This window comes from Mustela erminea, chromosome 1, assembly GCF_009829155.1.
Source record: "Mustela erminea isolate mMusErm1 chromosome 1, mMusErm1.Pri, whole genome shotgun sequence".
Taxonomy (NCBI): domain Eukaryota; kingdom Metazoa; phylum Chordata; class Mammalia; order Carnivora; family Mustelidae; genus Mustela; species Mustela erminea.
Window position 1 is genome coordinate 218,632,655 of NC_045614.1, and position 16,356 is coordinate 218,649,010.

At 48.5% G+C, this 16,356-nt stretch overlaps 1 protein-coding gene across 2 annotated transcripts in view; it reads right to left on the reverse strand.

Annotated features, from left to right (window-relative positions):
• Positions 1–4,431: 4,431 nt before the first annotated feature.
• LOC116598303 (keratin-associated protein 10-12-like) overlaps positions 4,432–16,356 on the reverse strand; it is a 39,744-nt gene continuing 27,819 nt past the window's right edge. Inside the window, exons 1-2 of one of the 2 annotated variants that reach the window (XM_032356938.1) lie at positions 4,621–5,283; positions 4,432–4,536 (exon numbers count right to left, since the gene is read on the reverse strand). In XM_032356938.1, the coding sequence (XP_032212829.1) occupies positions 4,432–4,536; positions 4,621–5,283 (768 nt within the window). Of the gene's footprint in view, positions 5,284–16,356 lie in introns of those variants that run through there. The other variant, XM_032356927.1, reaches the window with a different exon arrangement.

Below are 16,356 nucleotides of genomic sequence, written 5' to 3' on the forward strand. Positions count from 1 at the left end.
CTTTTATATCCGCCCCTGGGCTGGTGTTGTCCTCACAGGAGACTCACATGTCCCCTTCCTTGTTGGTGTCCCCACGGGACAGGGAAGCCTAATTAGATGCGTCAGCAGCCTGGGAGGGTCCGTGATGCCTGCCTGACCAGGGTCTCGCCCTCGGGAAGCTGGTGAGGGGCCGTGCTGTGGACAAGCCATTCCACCTGCTGGTGCCCAGGGCAAGTGCGTGTCTGACTCTCTGTGGCAGACAGTCATGGTGGACCCCGGTGGCCGGGTTGTGGCTGTGCTGGTCCACGGATTATGTCAGAGACAGGTGATGCCCTGGGAAGGGCCAAGAAGGACGTCAGGGCTCTCGGTAGGAAGGCCATGTGCCGGCAGGAGCAGTGGGGTCAGGGGGCTGGGCCCCCGGTGTTACCAGCAGCCTTTGGTCGCTGTCCTTTCACACCCACAGCTGGGCTGAGGCGTGGGGTGGGCGACTGTTGGGCGGGGGCGGGGGGGTGTCCCAGGGCATAGATGGCCATCCTGGGGAGAGGCAGGTGGCCGGGGCGGGTCTTTCTCTTGCTCCGACGGGAGCATCGTGCCCGCTGGGGGTGCGGAGGGGCTTCTGGCTGTCATGGAAGCAGCGTTGACAGTACAGGACAATTCTCAGAGATCTGTGTGTTACCGCGGTATAGACTTGGGGATCTGGACAGTCTCCTGGTGTAAGCTCCAGGACGGATGGTGTCTCCCTCTGCAGGCGACCCCACGGCGGCCAGCGTCGCCCTCCCATAAACATCACTGAGTCTCCCAGAGGGATTCCTAAATGTCCATCCCAGTGCGTGCCGCTCTGGGCCACACATCCTGACATGTCCACGTACTGGCCATGGTTCCCCCAAACCAGCTCTGACCCAGGGTCTTTTTGTTTAAAGGAGCCGCTGTGCCATGCACCAGGGCCCTGAGCCAGAACCTTGGCGGCGCCCAAGTCCCCCCTGCACCACCTGCTCTGCTCAGTGCTGCGTCTTGTCAGCCTGCTGGACACCACATCCTCCCCCGACCCCCGAGAGCGGCCAGTCCTTGCCCACCGAGACCCGCGCTCGCAGGGGTGCAGGGCCGTAAGGACCTTCCTGGACAACAAATCCAGCGGGTACCTCCCGTGACCACACTGCACCGTGGCGTCCATCGGGCTCTTCAAGACGGACACGCCTGAAGTCGGCTTTCCCGCTGCGAGCCTGGGACCCCGCACCCCAGCTCCGCGAGGCTGTGAGTCCGAGACCGCCCGACGCCCGTCTGCATCACCGGCCGTCTGCACACGTTCCCCGGCCCAAAGTTTTTCCTGGGGTTTGGTAAGGGCCCGCCCCGTCCGGAGGAACTTGCTTGTGGACCCCGGATGTAGGGGCGGGGCAGGCCGGGTGGACACGTCCAATCGGTGGGGCGCGCGTGTATCCGCGGGGGTGAATTGGGACTCAACTGGCCACCTTTGTAGGGCCGGGGCTCAACCACCCCCATAAAGGTCGGTCTGCGAGGCTGTCGGGGGCAGAAGCAGGAGACGGAGAGTCGGCGGGAGCAGGAGAGCTGTAGAGCTGTAAGAGCTCTTGTCACAGCGGTACCGCAGCGGAGACAGCGGGCTGCGGGAGGCAGGCGGTTCCTTAGCTCCCGCGCTCAGGCTGCCCTCGAGCGGGCCGGGCCTCGGCCCGCAGCGGAGGGGCCTCCACCGCGCGCCCCGACGGCGCCCGCCCGCCAAGCTGCGGCGACGAGATGCTGGCGCTGCTGGCCGCCAGCTTGGCGCTTGTCGTGGCCGCCGGCGCCCAAGACGCCCCGCCGCCCGGCAGCCGCTTCGTGTGCAGGGCGCTGCCCCCGGAGGCGGCGCGCCCCGGCTGCCCGTTGCCCGCGATGCCCATGCAGGGCGGCGCGCTGAGCCCGAGGAGGAGCTGCGGGCCGCGGTGCTGCAGAGACCGTCGTGCAGCAGAAGTTGACGCTGGACGCGCAGCGAGGCCATCCTCGAGCTCACAGGCAAGCTGGCACGCTGCGAGGGGCTGGCGGGCAGCGAGGCGCCGGCCTGGCAGCCACAGGCAAGGACACTATGGGCGATCCCCTGAGGGACCCGGCCACGTCGTGGAACGGCTCAGCCGCTCGCTGCAGACGCCAGTGGCCCTCGGCAGCGGTGCCGCAGGGAGCAGCCTCGCCACCACCAAGCCGCCGGCGGTCCCGACACCAGCGGTCCCAAGACCCCAACGGCGACACCAGTGGCCCGCCACCTGGAACCACGGCCCTTGGGAGCGGCGCCGCCGGGAACAGCCTACAACCCCGACACCAGCAGCCTCGTCACCACTGAGCCGCAGCCCCGCTCTGAGGAGTCTCCCTGGAGCTGCGTCTTTCGGGGAAGAGGCCTCCTCGGTGAATGGCCCTGCGGGAGCAGCTTCGTCCAGCGGCCTCCTTCTGGGAAGAGGCCTCGTCCAGAGCAGCCACGTTGGGAGCAGTCTTGCCGGGGTCATCGTCCTCACCTCTTCATCGTCGGGAGCGGCCTCGTCCGGAAGCGGCCTCCTCTGGGGAGCCTCCTTGTCAGAGTGACGTCGTGGGGAGCAGAGTCTGTGTCATCGGAGTTGTTGTCGTCCTTGTCATCGACGCTGTCGTCGGCGCCTCTTCGTCGTCGGGAGCGCCTCGGCGGGAGTGGCCTCTTCTTGGGAGCGGCCTCGTCAGGGGAGCGGCCTCCTCTGCGGAGCAGCCTGGTCCGGAGCCGCCTTCGTGGGAGCGGCCTTGTCGGGATCATCGTGGTCGCCTTTTCATACGAGACAGCCCTGACCGGTCAGTTTGATTTTTTGATGCTTGGCGTGAAATAAAGCTTTGTTTGATTTTCGCTTTATATCAGTCTCGTTCCTTTGATCACGGACCCTAAGAGTTTCACCCTCCAGCTGAGCCAAGCCTCCTGCTCCCCAATGGCAAGAGGTCGCCCTCCCGTCCACCTGCTGCCCGGCCCCTGTTGTGACCATCGCCACTCAGCCCTGGGGCCACTGCTACAACGTAGGCCTCTGGCGGGCGGGGCCCTTGTCTGCCTTGTTGGCCACAGTGCCCAGCACGGGGTCTCCCGGGTCTCTCCATCGACTCCTGGTCCTTCTGACACAATGCTGCGAAGCGTGGTTTCCTTCTAATGTGGGTGTGTGAGGCCTCCCAGAGAAGGTCCTTCCTCACTGGGGCCATCCATGGCCCAGACAAGGCCTGCACCGTCCAGGGGAGACACCTGGGGCCAGCGGGATCCCTCCTCCCTGCTTCTTCCAGTACTTGACTTCCTGAGCGGAGTGCCCAAACGAGACCCACCATTCCCAACCCCTTCTCCCCCTGGCCATTGGTCCCTGGGATAGTTAACTTTATGTGTCCTCTTGGCCAGGCCATCATGCTCTGTTTTTTGACCAAATGCACACAAACTTGGCTGTGAAGATAGTTTTTAGGTGAAATCGCCATTTAAATCAGCTGCCTAGAAGCGGCTCTCTGCCATTCGGCAGGTGGGCCTCGCCCAATCAGCCGAAGGACGAGGCAGCAAAGCGGTCCCTCAGGAGGCAGGGAGGCCACCAGCCCACGGTCTTCTGACCCCCGCGGCAGCAGTCCTCTCCCGGGAAGCCTGCCTGAGACTTCGGACGTGCCAGCCTCCTCAAGCATGCGAACCAGTTCCTCAAAATCCATGTCTCTGCACACACATGCACACATCCTATGGGCAGCATCTCTGGAGAGCCCTGCCCGACACAGGCTCGGGTCACCCCTGCACACACTCGCGGTCTTCCTGTGGAGGGAAGCCCTGCCCCTTGCGGAGGGTCTCTGGAAACTGGCTGCCACCCTCTTGCCCAAAGCCAGTCCTGGAGCGGCCTCTGCGTCTTCCAGGCAAAGCCTTAGGAAACGGGTTCTCCTTCGTCCCTAGTAAAGCTCCACAGCCCTGAGACATAAGGCTCAGGGGCTTGACAGATGGCACCCTGCCCCTCACTGGTAAAGGTGTCCAGGGGCACCCAGGGGCACCCAGGTAGACAGGCTTCTCTGTGCTGGAGGCTGCAGGGGACAAACACGGCAGAAGGCCAAGCAGGGTGTGCAGGCGGCCAGCCCCGCCCCGGTGCAGTGGCCCTGGACACAGCCCCGCCCCGTGCAGCGTCAGGGCCCTTCCCTGTGGTTTGCCCAAATATGCATTCAGGGTCTTTGGAGAAGGATTGACAATGACTTTATTGACCAACAGACACGTCGCTCACATTGAGCAGGACAAAGTGTCCTCAGTCCGCCAGAATGAAGAGGAGGGGCAGGGAGGGACACGGCCCGGAGGGAGCTTGGAGATGCCCAGGGAGCCAGCTAGACAGTAAGGGGCAGCCTTGCTTGCTGAGGTGGGTGTTCTGGGGCAGAAGGAGACCCCAGACCGGGGCTCAAGGCTTCAAATATTTTAGGTGGAAGTGCGAGCTGGCCCCAGGAGCAGTGGAAGGACGGGCCCCGTCAGCAGCAGGACTTCTGGGCCGAGGCGGGCACACAGCAGGCCTGGCGGGAGCACACGGGGCGGCAGAGCAGGGACACGCAGGAGGCTCGGCGGCAGCAGCTGGGCTGGCAGGAGGAGGAAGGGGCACAGCAGGAGGAGGCGGGCGCGCAGCAGGCGGGCCTGCACACGGGGCGGCAGAGCAGGGACACGCAGGATGACGGTCCACAGCAGGATGAGGAGCAGGGGCTGGGCTGGCAGCAGGAGGAGGGCCCGGAGCAGACAGGGGTGCAGCAGACGGGCTTACAGCAGACCGGGGTGCAGCAGACGGGCTTGCAGCAGACAGGGGTGCAGCAGACGGGCTTGCAGCAGACAGGGGTGCAGCAGACAGGTTTGCAGCAGACAGGGGTGCAGCAGACAGGGGTGCAACAGACAGGCTGACAGGGAGAGGAGCTGCAGCAGGAGGGCTGGCAGCTAGATTGCTGGCAGCATGAAGAGCCTGAGCAGGGGGAGGTCTGGCAGCAGACAGGGGTGCAGCAGACGGGCTTGCAGCAGACAGACACACAGCAGTCTTCCTGGCAGGGGGAGGAGCTGCAGCAGGAGGGCTGGCAGCAGCTGGTGCAGGCTGACTGGCAGGGGCTGGACCCGCAGCTCGCAGGGGTGCAGATGAGGGTCAGGCAGGAGGGGGCACAGCAGGTAGGGGCACAGCAGGAGGGGGCACAGCAGGTGGGGGCACAGCAGGGGGGCTCGCAGCAGCTCTCTGGGCAGTCGTCCACCTGCCAGGAGTCGGAGCAGGTGTCACAGGAGCCGGGCAGGCAGACGCGGCTGCCATAGCTCCGGTCACTGGAGCAGATGGACAGGGTGGATGCGGCCATGGTGGGGGCGGTGGGGCTGGAGGAGGTTGTGAGTGTGAGTGTGTGTGAGTGTGAGTGTGTGACTGTGGGAGGTGCTCAGGCTGCTGGCTTTTATACCCACCGTGATGTGTATGTTGTCCCAACAGTAGGCTTAGTGAAGCCTTCCCTTCCTTGTTGGTGTTTAGTGTTGTGATGTGTTCCTGGTGCTGGTTTTCTGTGAGGCTCCTGAATGTAGTTCAGCCTATCCTGACCTGTGTTTGTCCCCAGAGGAAAGACAGTAGAAATGCTTTGATGCTTTTGTAGAGACCAAGAAATCAGGTGATTTCCTTACGATGACAGCCTGTGCTCCATCCCACAAGGGGTTGCCCTTCTACCCCAAGGGACGAGATGAGGACGGGGCGCCCTAGAGTTTGGGCTTTGAGCAAAGGGAGAGATGCTCGGCTGGGCTGGCTGTGGGCGAGGGGGCACTTTGTGGGTTGGTGCTGCCGGCTGTAGTGGGTGTTGATGGGGCATGTCTCCCAGGAGTGAGCCCTGGGGCAGGTATGAGGAAAGTGTCCAGGGGACAGAGATGGGCTCACAGAAGGGGCCATGGCAAAGGGTGCAGGCTAGCCCAGGAGGAAGGACCACAACAGGCAATGGGTTTGCTCCACTGCTTCATGCCCCAGTACTGAGACCTGTGTACTGAGGTGGGTACACAGCTTCTGGCATGGGCCCTCATGTCCTCATGGACACTTGGTCACTCCTCTGCCAAGTCTCTGAAGGGGCAAGGGCAGGACCCTTGGTGATGCTCTGAGCTGCGGGGCTCCATCCAGGGCTTGTTGGGGGCCAGTGGGCTGAAGGGTTGAAAGTGTCCCTGACCTCTGAGGAGTGGGGCTGGGGGCTGTCCCTGGGGCCACATGGTAATCAGTCCTCAGTGGAGCAATGTTATTCTCTGAAAGACATAATGGCTTAAAACCTTCCAAATCTATCTAAAAACTATAATCCATAGATCTGGAGAGCTCAATGAACTCCAAATAAGATATACACAAAAGACCCACAAGAGTGCTCAATAAAAAAAAAAAAAAAAAAAAAAAAGAAAGAAAAAGTCAATCAACAAAGCTGTGTTTACAAATGAGTCCGGATACATTCCCAGATAAATAAAAACTGAGGGAATTTGATGCTGGCAGTCCCCCCTCATAAGACACACTGTCGGGAGTCCCTTGGGTGGGAATTCTGATCTGCAGGAGGGCTTGGAGCTCGCCAGTCAAGGAGGTCATGGGATTACAACAGACGGGTGGCCCCAAGCTTTCCTCCTTTGCTGAGTCTCCTGTGGTTTGCTGTTCCGACTAAAGCAGCTGCCTGCAGCAGGACGCCCAGATTGCATTGCGGGGTCTGGGGTGTGAGGTGACGTATTCGACAACACAAAAGAGGCTGGTGGGAGCAAAGCTGTGGTGGGCGGAGGAAATGACCACAGAGGGCACCTTGGGTCACAGGAAAATGTCAAGGGAACAAGAGATGATCAGAAGGCTAGGAGAACCAAAGCCGTAAATACAACCCTTGCTTTGCTCTCTTCTCTCAGCTTCTTAGAAGTCATAAAAGCATATTAGGTAATAATTATAACAATATATCGAGGGGTTTTTAACATGGACAGGCGGAGTGTATATAACAGCAAGACCACAAAGGGACAGGAAGGGATGTATAAAAAGGAGCCTGTTTTTACGTCACTGGAATTGACTTAGTGTAAGTCGGAAGCAGATTCTGCCATGTTAAAATAAACATAAAATAAACATATGGAAGCCCCAGAGCAAAACTAGGAAAAACTAAAAAAAAATAGTGAAAAATCATTAAAGAAATAAAAACACTGCCTGCAAAAAGATTTGCTAAGCACAAAAGAGCACACCAAAGAAGGACGAGAGGAACACACACGTAAGAGACACAAGACACAGAGGAAGCAAGACAGTGACGTGGCCAGCAAGATCCAGCCACAGCCCATTCACACCACTGACGGCGATGTGTTATGGAAAATCACTGCACATGCTGGGTTAGCAAATATTAAGCATCACTCCTAGGGGAACTAGAGTTAGCTTCCTGTGGGCCCTGGTCCCATTTTCGTCCACTGATCAATGTGTGTGCCTGGGAAAAATGCAGCATCATCCTTCATTCACGACTAAAGCTTCTGACACCAGGTGTGTGGGTTTTTCCCATGGACCAGCTCTCTATACACCTTCTAGGTGTCCCATAGTTCAGTTCCATTCTGCAGAACCCCAGGTTAAGAGCTCAGACTCATGAGACTACCCCCCCTTCAGATGCCAACAGTAGATGCCCAGTTACCCATAACCTGTGATTAGACTACAAGGAAGAGGTTCCAATGATCTCCTCCTGGGGTTCAACACATTGCTAGAGGAGCTCACAAAACCCTGGAAAAGAACTGACTTCCTACTGCTGACTTATTGCAAGGGATATTTTTAGGACAGAGACATAGAGGGCGAGGTCTGCAGGGGTCCTGAGTGAAGGAGCGTCTCTCCCTGTGGAACTGGGCTGTGCCACCCTCCTGGCACGTGGACACATTCAGCAAACTGGAAGTTCTCAGAATTCCATACATTTGGGACTTTTATGGAGGCTTCATCATGCACACACGATTGATTATTAACTCAATTTCTAGTTCCCCTCCTCTTTCCTGAGGTTGGGGATGGGGCTGAAAGCACCAAGCTTCTAATCAAAGCTTGGTCTTTCCGGTGAGCAGCCCCATCCTGAAGCCAACTAAGAATCACTTCATTATAACAAAAATCATTCCAACCACCCAGGAAATTCCAAGGGATTTAGGAGCTCAGTGTCAGAAACTGGGGTCAAAGACCAAATATTAGCAAGAACGAGGGACAGAGACATTTATATTTTATTGTGTGTGTGTGTGTGAATACACATTATCATTTCACAATGAATACTTATTATTTGCTGCTGACTCTTTAACACTGAAGTCACTCCCAATAGCAATATAGCTCATCCCTGAAAGAAGCTTATCTAACACAAGCATTTTCCCTCTGAGGCACATCACAGCCTTCTTGTACTTAGGAGGCCATTTCAAACTGTGACATCACCAAAAAGAAGCACAAGAGCCTGAAGAATGTGGCTTAAATAGACAGCGCAGGATACTTGTTCACAGCATGAGCTGAAGCAAGAGGTGAAGTTGTTTGACCTCAGCTGGAAACATGCATGTGGGGATACCCAATGTTTTGCTGACCTGTGCATGTCCATAAATGACTGTGAAGGCACCATGAGTATTGACTTTGAGGTTACAAATCAATGTTAGTGAGTAGGTGAAGTTGCAATTGCAAAAATCCATGAATAATGAGGATCAATTATATATCAATAATAACATTAATTGTGAATAAACTCATACAATCAAAGGGGAGATTGTTAGACAGGATAAAATTGAGATTAAACCATACACTCATTACAGGAGACACACTTAAGAGTAAAAGATACAGCTAGATTGAAAGCAAAAGGATAGAAAAAGATATATCATGGAAACAGCAGCCGTAAGAAAATATTCATGTTTTACTAACATCAGATAAAGTGGATGTAAAACAAAAATTGTTACTAGACAAAAAGGCATTTTTAATGATAAAAAGGTCAATCGATGGAGAATATATAATAACTGTAAACATATATGCAAATAATAACAACACTAAAATACACAAAGCCAAAGCTGACAGACATAAAGGAAAAAATAGACAACAACGTTAGTTAAAGACCTCACTGTCCCAGTTTCAACGATGGACAGAACAACTGAAGAGAAGATCAGGAAAGACACAGAGAACAGCACAATAAACCGGCAAGACCTAACAGATCGGTCAGACTCCTCGGCCAACAACAGCAGAATAGCCTTCTTCAGAAATGCACATGCACATCCTCGAGGATAGAACATGGGTTATGTATAAAACAAACCCCAATACATTAAAATGGATAGAACACAATGGGGTGAAATTAGAATTTAGTAACAGAAAAAAAAATTGGGGGGATTCATAAATTAAACAGCGCACTCCTGAATAACTAAAAGGTCAAAGAAGAATCAAAAGGGAGATCATAAGATACTTTTAAGAACAAAATACCAGAACTTAGAGGAGGCAATTAAAGCCCTTCTTAGAGATTTATAGCTAATAAGTACATATATTAAGAAAGACTTATCACTAATAAGTACATATATTAAGAAAGGAGAAAGGTCTCAAGTAAATAAGATAAACTTCCACTTTACGATACAGCAGACAAGCAGAAGGAAGGAAATAATAAGAGTAGGACATAAATAAGTGAAATAGAGAATAGAAAAATAATAAAGAAAAATCAATAAAAGAGTCTCTTTGAAAAGATTGAAAAATTGACAACACTTTAGCTATACTGATCATAAAAAAGAGAAGAAGAGAGGGAGAGAACTCAAATGATTAGAATCAGAAATGAAGGGGTCACTGCTGTCAGCCTTACAGAAATAAAAAGAATTACAGAGAATTACTATGAACAACTGTATGCCAATAACTAATATAAATTAGATAAAATGAATAAATACTTAGGAACAAGATAACTGCAAAACTGGTGCATTGAAAGCCATAGAACATCATTTTTATTTTGTTAAAGAAAATCGAAATCTGTGGGGAAACATCCCTGTTCCAGGATGAGAAGAGCAGACGCTGTGAGTACGGCAGTATTCCCCCATTTGTGTATTTATGTAATCCCTATCAGAATCCAAGCTGACTTCTTAGTACAAGTTGACAAACTGATGATAAAATTCATCTGGAATTACAAGGATGCAGAATAAACCAAAGCAATCTTGAATAAGAACAAATTTGGAAGACTCACATTTCCCAATTTCAAAATTTACTACAAAGCTATAGTCCTCGACATGATGTGGTACAGGCATAAGGATAGACAGTATTGGTATTTATTCATTTATCAGTGCAATACAATTGAGAATCAAGAAATAAACCCATATATCTATAGTCAATTGATTTCAACAAGGGATTAAGGCCACTCAAAAGGGAAAGTATAGTGTCTCTTCAACAAAAGGTGCTGGGACCACTAGACATGAACATGCAAAAGAAGGAAGTGGACTCCTACTTCTCAACATGTACAAAAATTAACTCACATGGACCAAACACCAAAATACAATCACTAAAGCTATAAAACTCTTAGAAATGAACACTGGGACTGGGGTAGATTTTCATGACCTCAGATTTGGCAATGGATTCTAAGATATGACACTAAAAGTATAAGCAAGAAAAGAAAAAAAGAGATAAATCTGACTTCATCAAAACTAAAAGGTTTTCTGCTTCAAAGGACACTGCCACAATGAAAAGACAACCTACAGAATGGGAGAAAAATCTTTGCAAATCACATACGTGATAAGGGACTTCCATTTAAAATACATAGAAAATGTATAACTCCACAATAAAAAAGGAAATAATCCAATGAAAGCTGGGCAAAGAACTTGAATAGCTATTTCTCCAAGAAGACAGACACACAGCCAATACACAGGAAAAAACACACAACATCACTATTCATCAGGGAATGCAAATCAAGGCTCCAGTGAGATGCCACTTGTTGCCCATGAAGACGGCTAGAATAAAAAAATTCAGGTCATAAGAAGTGTTCACAAGATGTGGAGAAATTGCAAGATGATGCAACTACCTAGGCAGACAGTCTAGCAGGTCCTAAAAAGTTAAGCATAGGGGATCATCTGCATGGCTCAATCAACTAAGCGTCCAACTCTTGATTTCAGCTCAGGTCATGCTTGCAGGGTTGTGAGACTGAGCCTCGTGTTGGGCTCTATGCATGGAGCCTGCTTAAGATTCTCTCTCCCTTTCTCTCTGCCTCCTGCTTAAAAAAAGAGCTCATCCTACAGTTACCATACAACCCAGCAATTCCAAAACTAAGTATATACCCAAGAGAATTAAAAAATATAGTCCATACCAAATTGTGCACATGAATGTTTATAGCAGCACTATTCACTGTACCAAAGGGTAGAAACGACCCACACATCCATCAGCTGATGAATGGATGAACAAACTGTGGTATGTCCGTACAGTTGAACGTTATTTAGCCATGGAAAGGAGTGAAGTGTTGACGAGCACTTTCACACAGATGAACCTTGAAGACACATTACACAAAAGAAACCAGGAGCAAGACCATATATTTGTGAATGTATTCCATTTATATTAAATGTCCAGAGTAGGCAAACAAATAGGACAGGAAGTAAACTAGTCGTTGCTGGTAGGGGTGGGATAGCTGAAGCGTGCAGGGCTCTAGCCCAAAGTGATGGCAAATTGCAAACTCCCCACAAAGAGGGCTGCACAGAAGCTGGATACACCAAACATCACTTAATTGCACACTTCAAATAGGGGATTGTGTGGTATGTTAATTACAGCTCAACAAAGTTGTTAGAAAATCACTGAGTGCTGCCTACAAGAGATCCACTGTAGACATAAAAACACCTGCAGAAAGTGTAGGGATGGAGAAATATCCATCATGCAAATGGACATCGAAAGAAAGTGGAGCATCAGTACTTAGGTGGGACAAGATAAGCTTTAAAACAAAGACTGCAACAAGAGATGAAGGACACTGTCATAAGAAAGGGGATGATCCATCAAGAACATCTAGCAAATGTAAATTTTATCCCCCTAAATTGGGAGCATCCAAATATAATAATACAATTATTACAATTTATACAATTAATTATTACAATTAATACAATTTATAATATAATTAATACAATTAATAATACACATAGGAGAGACCAGTCAAGATGGCAGAGGAGTAGGAGACTGAGATGACATCAGGTCGCAGGAGTCCAGCTAGACAGTTACCAAACCATTACGAACACCCACAAACCCAACAGGAGATCGAAGAGAAGAAGAGCAGCAATTCCAGGAACAGAAAAGTGACCACTTTCTGAAGGGTAGGACCTGCAGGGAAGTGAATCCGAAGTGACTGGAAGATAGACTGCGGGGGGAGGGGCTGGCTCCTGGCAAGTGGTAGAGCCGTGGAGCAAAAAATCCGAACTTTTAGAAGCCTGCTGCACTGAAGGATATCGTTTCAGAGGCTAAGTGGGGTAGCCCTCACAGAGACAGTGTGGTCTCAGGTCCCACGGGGTCACTGAATGATCGGGGGTGTCTGAGTGTAGCAGAGCCTGCAGTTATCAGTGGGGAAGCCAGCTACAGAGACAGAGCCAAGGAGTGAGCTCTCAGCTCGGGGTTACCTTAAACCGTGATCTGCGGCACAGTCAGTCCACTGCTCTTTGAGCAGGGATCCACAATGGCAAATCCAGGGAGATCCACTTTCCTCTGCCGGAAGAGGAGCACAGCAGTGATCTGCTGGGATTGGAGACTTCAAACGGGGCCATGCACCAGAGACAGAAAGGCTTGATCACAGGTGGGTGAGCTTGGAGCTCGTCAGGAGACCAAGGAGATGGGAGGGACTGACTGCTTTTCTCCAAGGGCACACTGAGGAGTGGGGCTCCGAGCTCTCAGCTCCTCCTGGCTGGAGATTGGGAGGCCGCCATTTTCATTCCTGCCCTCCAGAGCTCTACAGAAAGTGCTCAGGGAACAAAAGCTCCTGAGAGTGAACCCAAGCAGATTACTCAGCCCAGCTCCTGGCAAGGGTGGTGCAATTCCACTTTGGGCAAAGATATTTGAGAATCACTGCAACGGGCCCTTCCCCCAGAAGATCAACAAGAACATCCAGTCAAGACCAAGCTCACTAATCAAGGAGAACAGCAGAATTCCAGAGCTAGGGGAAAGCAAAGCATGGAATTCATGGCTTTCCCTCATGACTCTTTAGTCTTGCAAAGTTAATTAACTTTTTAAAAATTTTTTCTTATTCTAATTTTTAAAACTTTTCCTCTTTTCCCTTTTAACATTTTTAAACTAGTTTATCTTAACAGTACCTTTCTAAAAATATCTTTTAAAATCTTCATTATTATATTCATATTTTATCCTTCATTGTATCTAACTTTATTTTTTCTATACATAGCGTTGTTTTTTTCTAAAAAATACAATTTCTTCTAATAGATCAAAATATACCCTAAATCTAGCACAAGGTTTTGTTCTAGTCTGCAGCCTGAGCAAATTCTCTCCACTTTTTTTTTCTTTTTTTTTCCAACCAACTTATCTTATCAATTCCTTTTTTAGATTTTTTAAAAATTTTCATCTTTACAATAATATTCTGTCCCTTCATCATGCTTACCCTTATTTTTGTATATAAATAATTTTTTCTTTCTTTAACATTTTGGGAGGTAGTTTCTTCTAAGAAGCCAAAATACACCCCAAATCAAGTGGGTGGCTCTGTTCTATTCACCAGCCATATATATATATATATATTTTAAATTTTTTATATGTATATTTTAATTTTTTAAATTTCTTTTTACCCCCTTATCTCTCCCCTAATTTGAGGTCTCTGCTGATTTGGTTAGCATACATTTTTCTGGGGTCTTTGCCATCCTTTTAGTATTTTATTCTCTCATTCATATATTCTTACCTGGATAAAATGATAAGGCAGAAAAACTCACCAAGGCTAGGGACCTAATCAATACAGACATTGGTAATATGTCAGATCTAGAGTTCAGAATTACAATTCTCAAGGTGCTATCTGGTCTCAAAAAAGGCATGGAAGATATTAGAGAAACCCTGTCTGCAGAAATAAAAACCCTTACTGGAGAAATAAAAGAACTAAAATCTAACCAAGTTGAAATTTTAAAAAGCTATTAATGAGGTACAATAAAAAATGGAGTCTCTTAAAGCTAGGATAAATGAGGCAGAAGAGAGAATTAGTGATTAGAAGACCAAATGACAGAGAATAAAGAAGCTGAGCAAAAGAGAGACAACTACTGGACCACGAGGGGAGAATTTGAGAGATAAGTGATACCATAAGATGAAACAATATTAGAATAACTGGGATTCCAGAACAAGAAGAAAGAGAGAAGGGGCAGAAGGTATATTGGAGTGAATTTTAGTAGAGAATTACCCTACTATGGCAAAGGGAACAAGCATCAAAATCCACGAGACACAGAGAACCCCCCTCAAAATCAATAAAAATAGGTCCACACCCTGTCATCTAATAGTAAAACTTACTAGTCTTAGGGGCAAAGAGAAAATCCCAAAAGCAGCCCGGGACAAGAATTCTGTAACAATATTAGACTGGCAGCTGACTTATCCACAGAGACCTGGCAGGCCAGAAAGAACTGGCATGATTTATCCAGAGCACTAAATGAGAAAACATGCAGCCAAGAATACTATATCCAGCTAGGCTGTCATTGAAAATAGAACAAGAGATAAAAAGCTTCCAGGACAAACAGAAACTAAAAGAATTTGTAAACACTGAACCAGCTCATACAGGAAATATCAAAAGAGGTCCTCTAAGCAGAGAGCCTAAAAGTCGTAGCCCAGAAAGGAACAGAGACAATATACAATAACAGTCACCTTACAGGCAATACAATGGCACTAAATTCATATCTCTCGATAGTTACCCTGAATGCAAATGGGCTAAATGCCCCAATCAAAAGACACAGGGTATCAGAATGGATTAAAAAACAAAACCATCTATATGCTGTCTATAAGAAATTCATTTTGGACCCAAAGACACCTCCAGATTTAAACTGAGGGGGTGGAAAACAATTTACCAGGCTAATGGACATCAAAAGAAAGCTGCAGTGGCAATCCTTATATCAGATATACTAGATTTTAAGCCAAAGACTATGATAAGAGATGAGGAAGGACACTATATCATACTCAAAGGGTCTTTCCAACAAGAAGATCTAAGAATTTGAAATATCTATGCCCCTAACATGGGAGCAGCCAACCATATAAACAAATTAATAACAAAATCAAAGAAACACATTGACAATAATACAATAATAGTAGGGGACTTTAACACTCCCCTCACTGAAATGGACAGATCATCCAAGCAGATCAATAAGGGAATAAAGGCCTTAAATGACACACTGGACCAGATGGATATCACAGATATATTCAGAACATTCCAACCCAAAACAACAGAATACACATTTTTCTCTAGTGCACATGGAACATTCTCCAGAATAGATCACATCCCAGGTCACAAATCAGGTCTCAACCGGTACCAAAAGATTGGGATCGTTCTCTGCATATTTTCAGACCACAATGCTCTAAAGCTAGAACTCAATCACAAGACGAAAGTTGGAAAGAACAGAGACTAAAGAGCATCATACTAAAGAATGAACAGGTCAACCAGGAAATTAAAGAAGAATTTAAAAAATTTATGGAAACAAATGAAAATGAAAACTTTAAAAAAATGACAACTGTTCAAAATCTGTGAGACACAGCAAAGGCAATCCTGAGAGGAAAGTATATAGCGATACAAGCCTTTCTCAAGAAACAAGAAAGGTCTCAAATATACAATGTAATCCTACATCTAAAGGAGCTGGAGAAAGCAAATAAAGCCTAAACCCAGCAGGAGAAGAGAAATAATAAAGATCAGAGCAGAAATCAATGAAATAGAAACCAATAAAACAGTAGAACAAATCAATGAAACTAGGAGCTGTTTCTTTGAAAGAATTAATAAGACTGATGAACCCTGGCTAGACTTATCAAAAAGAAAAGAGAAAGGACCCAAATAAATAAAATCATGAATTAAAGAGGAGAGATCACAACCAACACCAAAGTAATACAAACAATTATAAGAACATATTATGAGCAACTATATGCCAGCAAATTTGACAATCTGGAAGAAATGGATGTATTCCTAGAGACATATAAACTACCACAATTGAACCAAGAAGAAATAGAAAACCTAAACAGACCCTTAACCAGTAAGGAGATTGAAGTAATCATCAAAAATCTCCCAACAAACAAGAGCCCAGGGCCAGACAGCTTCCCAGGGGAATTCTACCAAACATTTAAAGAAGAATTAATACCCATTCTCCTGAAACTGTTCCAAAAAATAGAAATGGAAGGAAAACTTCCAAACTCATTTTATGAGGCCAGCATCACCTTGATCCCTAAACCAGACAAAGACCCCATCAAAAGAGAGAATTACAGACCAATATCCTTGATGAACACAGATGCGAAAATTCTCACCAAAATACTAGCCAATAGG